Genomic DNA, 7,699 nt, shown 5'->3' on the forward strand with positions numbered 1-7,699 from the left:
GTTACTCCAGAAAACGTCCCGATGTAGGTGTTCAGTTGTCTTCCTCACAGGTAAAACTTGGGGCCTCGCTGTATTCACCAATGGCCCCGAAGCAATATCCACGGGTGCCCCCTTTTCTAAAACCCCCCTTACCCCCCCGTTCTACGTTGTTACGAAAAACGTACCCTCGAGCAAAATGCAAATTCCTCATCTCATCTCGTCGCCTTCTCCGGCCTCGTTTCCCCGCCGTCCTCCCAACCTCATACGCCCTCTGGGGGGAGAAAAAAAACAAAAGATACCCACACCCACCCTCAACCCAGTCCAATCTAAACCCCTGTCCACGATGCACCGCACGGCTTTGCCACGCTGGCCGAGTGTTAGCTGACTGGCTGCAATCGCCAGACTGCTTGCCTGCCTTGGCCTGGACTGGGCACATCTTGTTTCTGCTACGCACTCTCCGGGATGGCGGTGGCTTCGCATCCTTCTCATACTCCTCCATCTCTCCTCATGTTTTACCTTTTCATGTCTCACTCTCCCGGGTGCATGGAATGGATATGCTTCACCACCTTCATCTGCCTGAATTCCCACGCCGTATATCCATCGTCTTGTTGTGCACCCTCGGCTGCCCACCCAACTTGGCATTGCCGTACCTCAGAGTACTGGCCGGGGAGGGGGGGGGGGGGGGGGGGGGGGGGGGTCCAATGTCGGCTCCATCCGTGGATGACACCAAACCCAGCGACGGCCCCATCCAGGAGATGATGGGATGAGAGACGAGACGTGGATGGGCGACTATTATCTACTTATTCACAACATTAATTGACCTTGGATCACACCGACACTCCTCAATCGAGCCAGATCCATCGTTCCCGCGCTCGGCTCCCTCATCAGGGAAACCGTGGCCGGCTGCCAGACACGATTTGGCGTCGCTTGCAGTGTTTTTCTGTTGGTGTACGAGCTATCGGTTCGACCGCCATCGTACATGCATGCATTCATCAGTATTTTGCTTCAAAGAGCCGTGGACCCAAGTTGAGTTTCGGCCAAGCAGGGTATGGCAGGTCATAACGAAATCTCTGCCCACTATGTACACCGTACGAGTTCCCTGCCTCTGGCATGGCGGGCTATTGCCACGAGACTGCAGATATATCCCGTCTCGCAACAAGCCCTCTCGTGGAGGTGCTGGTGTACCATGGCTATAACCGGGTTTGCGGCTGCTGGGCCTGGCAAAAGCTGCACGCCATCACATTCACATACATGATTCCAGGACAAACTTGGTTAAGTCGTGCTTTAAACACACATGCGCACTCCCTTCCCCTCAGTCCTCGTCTGTCCCCATACCCTCCTCCATCCTATCCCTTCCCTCCTGTATCACCGTCCCGTTACGAGCCCTGCAGTACCGCCCTGTGACCAGTCTGCACTAGGCCGGATTAAGTGGAACTTTGCATACCTAGCTACCTAGGTTGTTATGGTATGGTGTGGTGTGTATATAGTTCATTGATTTATCTATCTATCTTGTGTGGTCTTGCTGCTTTATGTAGTAGCCAGTGGGCTGCTTATGTAACAGTCTGCCCCCTCTAAAAATATAGTGCCCTCACTATTAATAAGTTAATTCCCTTTTGTCTCTATAGCTATATATATGTAGCTATATATAGTTTTAGTAAATCTATCTGTTCTTGTTTAGTTATATTTATCCTTATTCTTATCTGTTACCTTTTAACTTATTTACTCTAGTTATATCTTATACTAGAGTAGTATTATAGTATAAGTGTATTTAGTTTACCTATTAGTCTTATAGTTATCTCCTATATTATATTAGTAATAATAGTTATATATTTACTATAGTTAGCTATAGTAAAATATAAGATATACTAGTGTAAATTAGTTTATTTATCTATAGCTAGACGTTAGTAAAGCTATTAGATTTATAGCTTATTAAGAAAAGAACTATTATTAGTATACTAGTATATAAAGTTAATAAACTCCTAGTCTTCCTTTAATAACTACTAGGTAGTTATAATAGTATTAATCTTTATAATATCTACTTCTATAAGTAAGCGTAGGTTATAGACTACTTTAATTAAAGTTATTATAAGGTTTACTTTAGTAAGTATAAGTGCTTTAGGAGGTAGTTTAGGTGTCTCTATAATTAGCTTTAGCTTTAGTCTTAGTTTTTTACGTTAGCTAAATATAACTAATAAATTATTAATAGTTAGTTAATAGTTATAGGTAGCCCCCTATAGTGTCTTAAGTAGTTTAATATAGTTAGTAATAATTAGGTTATCTTAACTCTTAGGTAAGGTTAGATTATACTATATAACTACTATAGTTATAGTTATAAAGTTAAGGTATTTACTATTCTTAATAGCCTTCTGTAGGGCTTTAGCTTTACTAGTGCTTAAGTAGTCTCCTTACTACTATACTTTACTAGGTCTAGCTATAAGTGCTTATAGTATAGCTTACTTATTATGTTTATTAAAGATTTTATTCTTTAAGTTATTATTAAAAATAGTGTATATATAGTTAAATACTTAGGTCTACTTTAGTAGTAGATTATATATAGTAGGCTATAGGTACTTCTAAGGACTAATCTTAGTATACTTAAAGTCCTTATCTATAAAGTGTTTCTCTTTTTTATAGTTACTAGTAGTCTCTACTGCTTTACGCTTAGTTTTTAATTAACTATTATTAGTTACTTTATGTTTATACCTAAATAGTTTAGTAATATTATCTTTAATACTTTTAATAGAGGTAAATATCTTATTTTAGTTATAAGTAGTCACTAGTAAAAAAATCTATATATTATTTCTAAGAGATACTAGGCTTTATAGCTAACTGTGCGCTAATTAGTATAATACTACCTTAATATTAATCTAGTTACTATTATTAGCTAGACAGTAGTCTAGTGTATATAGTGCTACTAGGCTAAAGTAAGTTTAGCCTATAAGTAGGTTATTATAGTAAATATATAGTAGGTAAATAACTTAGATACTATTATTAAGGTAAGTAGGTATTTATATTTATAGTAAACTAAAGTCTATAACTACTTTATTTAGGATAGTGTATCCTTTTTACTTATTACCCTAGTTATTAAATAAGGCAGTGTTTTATATAAAAAGTCTTCTTTTACTAGGCTATTAGCTATATCCTTTAGCTTATAGCACTAGTATTTACTTATACTATAAGATAAGTAGATATTACTATAGCTTAAATAGGCGTCTATATAGGTAGTTACTGTCCTTATAGTCTTTAAATAGGTCTTTTTTTATAAAGCTATATAGTATCTAGTCGTTAGTTAGTTTATTTAGCTACTTTAGGATCTTTCTAGTCTAATCTAGTGTTTTATAGTTACTATTAATAATAATAATTATAGAGTATAGCTTATTAAAGCATAGGTTACTACTTCCCTTAGTAGCTACTAATTATACCTTATTATTTATAGGCTATAGCTCTATTGTTTATTACTTAGTAGCCTATAGATAACTACTTCCTAAAGTAGTTACTATCTATATATTAGTGCTAGTAGACTCTAGCTTAATAAAGGGCTCTTCCTATTAAAGAAATACATCTATTTCTATATTACTAATCTATAAAAGGTTAACGTATAGTCTAAAGTTAGTAAACTACTATATATTATAGTTATAATAGAGAATATAAGTAAAAAAAAAAAGGTTAATAAGGTTTAGAAGTTAATAAGGTATAGGTAAAGAAATAAAGTTAAAGAAGTATAAACATAGAGAGGTTATAGAGAAAGAAGTATCTCTTGTAGAGGCAAAGGTAGCTATAAATTAGGTAGGTATATAAGGAATATACTTATATATAGAATTCTATTTCTACTGTCTATAGGATAAATAACTTATAGTAGTTATAAAGTAGTTTATAGTAAAGAAGGTTTAGGTAATAGTTATTAATAACTTAGTATATTATTGCCTAGTAAGTAAAGGAGTAAAGAAAAGGTTAGTTAAAAGAGGATAGGTTATAAAGAAGTTACTAGTAGAAAAGAAAAGGTTATTAGCTAAGAGAAAGATAGTAGCTACTTTCTAGTTAACTTCTTCTTTTTTTCTTAGTCTAGTTATTTTATTTTTATTATTTTTTTATATAAGTTATATTAGGAAGTTTATTAACGTTATATACTACTATCTATCTATTATAGTATAAACCTTAGTGTTTATAAGTAATTAGAAATTAAGGTCTTGTTCTACCTAGTTGCTTAGCTATAATTTAATATAGGATAAGCAGTTAATTTATAACTAGTTAGTAAAGGTTAGTCTATAAGGTTCTATAATATAGGTCTACTAGTATAGGTTTAAGGTAGTTAATAGAGATAATATTATAAATTTACTAAGTTAAAGAAAACTAAAGTCTATATACTAATTAACTAATTTATTCTATAATCTTAAATAGCCTAGCGTAGTATTACCTATATTTAGGCCTAAGGATTATAGCTTATAGTATATTATAGCCTTTGTATAGTTAGAGAAGGACTTAGTTACTAACGTTAAGAAACTTTATTATATATTATTAGTTATAATACTACTTTATTATTATAGCTATAATAGCTAGTGTATTATAAGCTACTAGTTAAGTAGTTAGAGGCTTAATAAAGTTAGCTACTATTCTTTTTATTAACAGTAGTAGAATATTATTTAGTATAAATCCCTTATTAACCTTATTTAGTAATATTCTAGTTAATATATTCTTAGTGTAGTTAAATTTAAACTATAGTTATAGGATAATATATATCTAATGCTTTAGGCTATTAAGACTATATAAATAATAATAAAAGGCTAATTTAATAGTCTAGATAGTTTATTTAGTCTACTTATCTATCTATAGGTAATAGGCTATTATATAAAGTAGGGAGGTACTAGTAGTCTTCTAAATAGATGTCTACATCTATAACAAGAACTTTAGGTCTCTGTCTAATAGTATAATTTTTAGAAATCCCTAGTTAGTAGTTATTAAGGCGTTAGCTAGGACGTTTCCCTATTATATTACTAAGTATATAGTCTTACCTAGAAGAAATATTATTTCTTTTAATAGCTTATTAACTATAATTATTATATAGTTATAGTTATTAGGTAAAGATCTTAGAAAGGCTATTATAAAGTTAATAGAAATTATATAGTATAAACATAGGGGAAAAAGTATAGGCTAGAGATTACTATAGGCCTTATATTATTATATTTAGTATATATAATATATAGGGCAGTATAATAGGTAGTAGTAGAAGGCCTTTAGACTATTATATATATAAAAAGGCTATAGATATTCTAAGAGCTTACTATAGCTAAGATAGTTACTATTGTAAATAGCTAAAAAAATATTTATAAAGTATAGTTAAGAAATATAGAGCTTATTAATATTACTATCTTGTTTCTTCTAAATTAGACCCTTAGCTAGGTAGAATAGTAGGTCTACTTTATTAGTGTTGTCTAGTTTAGTGTTTTAATATAATATATTAGTAATATATTACTATACTAGGTCTATCTAGTAGCCTTACTAGATCTTAGCTTAGAAGTTAGGGTGTATATAAACTATACTACCTATTAGTTTATTATTATCTAATAGTATATTTACTACTATAAGCACTTAGGGTAGTTAAGGTATAGTCTTTAAGTATAAGGTAATATTTATTAGTTAGTTGTCTAGTAACTTATTAAGTATACCTAGTGTAGTTAGGTTAGTCCTATTATTAGCTTATAGTCTACTAAGAGTGTTAAGGACAAGGTAGTCTTTTCCTAGCTTATATAATATCCTTAGCTTAAATTAACTAATATATTCTATTGCCCTTATAAGCTTTTTATTTACTATAGTATATACTATAAAGTTAGTAATATTATTAACTTATTATAACTAAATATCTATAATAGCCTTATAGTTAGTAAAGATAACTATAGGTTAAACTTAGGTGCTTTAAATCTAGTAATAACACTTTAAGATTATCTAAACGTAGCCTATAACTTTAAGCTCTATTAACTAGTAGCGTTTTTTAGTGTTACTAAGGGTTTATAATAGAAAAGCAATAGGTTAAATAGTATTATATAGTAAGTATTACTTCTAGTCCTATTTAGTAAAGATAGTGTCTTTAATATAGAAGACCTATACACTAATGCTATCTACTAATATATTAAATTTAAGAAAGAGTTATTATTTAGCGTTAAAGAAGGTAAGTACTATAGAAGTAGTTATTACTGTCTTTAGCTACTTAAAGGCGTTAATTTCCTTTACTATTAGTAGTAGTATATTTACTAATTTTACCTATATATTATAGGCTCCCTTAGGTATCTTGCTAGGTGTAGGCTTACTGTCTTTATCTTACTTCTAATAAGTATAGATTAGGAGTACTTTATGCTCTTCTAGTAGTTAAGTAATAGTAGTGTATTATAGGATATAGTAGTATAATAAGCTACTAAGACTAAGGAAGTGTTCTAATACCTTTAGAGTCTTTAGGAACTTAATAGCCTTAATAGCTTTTAGCTTATTATCTAGTGTAGTAAGTCTAAAGAAGTTAACTAATTTACTAAGGATAACTATAGTAGGGAATCTAACGTTAGACTTATTAGGCCCTAGTATAATATTAGCCTTTAATAGTGCCTTAAATACTTCCTTAAGGTCTATAATATATTAGTTAATACCTCCTTTTATAGCTATAACTATATTATTATAGTATAAGTCTACTGTAGTATCCTTAAGTATAATGTTTATCTATTATTAAATATAGGAATTATAGTTCTTAAATCCTATAACTAGATATTAAAAAGTAAATTACCCCTTATAGGTAACAATAGTAAAAGCCTATTATAAGCTAAGGTATACTTACTATTAGTAGTAGAATACTATTATATTAAAGGTAAAGATATATATTATATTAGTACACTTACTAATAATGTCTTCCTAGGTCTTTATAAGGTATATATTAGTAATATAGCTATATTTAGTAGTTAGACGTTAATAACTATTTATCTTTTCTTTTTATTATTATTATCTTAGTTATTTTTCTTTACTATTATAGTTATCTACTAAGGTTTTTCTGCCTATTAAGACTTCTTCTTTTACTATACGTCTATTAGCTATCTCTAGACTACAAAAACTAGGTATACTACTAGTACTTAATGTTTAGTGTAGTAGAGTTTATTACTAAGCTTATTAAGAGTATATTTAATAACTTCTTTTTCTTTTAGGCTAACAAGGTAGATCTTGTATTATTAAGGCAGTAGCTTATACTAGTTAGGTTTAAAGTGTACTTATATCTATTAGTCTTCTAGAACATTAGTAAAGCTATTACTATAAAAAATATAAGTGTAGTAGTCTAATAGCTATAATAATCTTGTTGTAATATTGACTATTGTGGATAAATATTAGAGTTATTAGGTTAACCCTGATGACTTATTGCTAGTGAATCCTTAGATATTTAGCTATAGATTCTCTAAGGATTTATAGGTAATAAGTTAGTTATTTAACTAACTAACCTATAATAATTATCCTTCTTTTCTTTACGTATAATAGAGAACTATAGTTACCTTTATTATTTATTAATTACTACTAATATATATAGTTAACTATATTAACTTATCCCTTAGTGTTACTAACACTAATTAGTAGTTAACTTTACTATTAACTACGTAGGTTAACTTTACTATCTAAACTATAGATTAGTAAGGACTATAAGAAGAGGTAATTATTACTAGTTAATTATTTATACGCCTAGAGTAGGCAAGTACTA

The 7,699-nt window shown here is 30.6% G+C and overlaps 1 protein-coding gene across 1 annotated transcript; it reads left to right on the forward strand.

Moving 5' to 3' along the window:
• Window positions 1-1,089: 1,089 nt before the first annotated feature.
• On the forward strand, window positions 1,090-3,230 carry LY79DRAFT_582220 (uncharacterized protein; the record flags this gene model as incomplete). The annotated part of the gene is given in 12 exon segments (XM_060560241.1): window positions 1,090-1,369; window positions 1,819-1,827; window positions 1,874-1,883; window positions 1,997-2,026; window positions 2,070-2,079; window positions 2,253-2,269; window positions 2,303-2,321; window positions 2,723-2,724; window positions 2,898-2,903; window positions 2,935-2,948; window positions 2,962-2,975; window positions 3,201-3,230. 12 exon segments carry the CDS (start codon window positions 1,090-1,092, stop codon window positions 3,228-3,230), a joined length of 441 nt encoding a protein of 146 aa, XP_060411076.1.
• Between the last annotated feature and the right edge of the window lie 4,469 nt (window positions 3,231-7,699).

Source organism: Colletotrichum navitas (genome assembly GCF_030913465.1).
Source record: "Colletotrichum navitas strain CBS 125086 chromosome Unknown LY79scaffold_60, whole genome shotgun sequence".
NCBI classification, from domain to species: Eukaryota; Fungi; Ascomycota; class Sordariomycetes; order Glomerellales; family Glomerellaceae; genus Colletotrichum; species Colletotrichum navitas.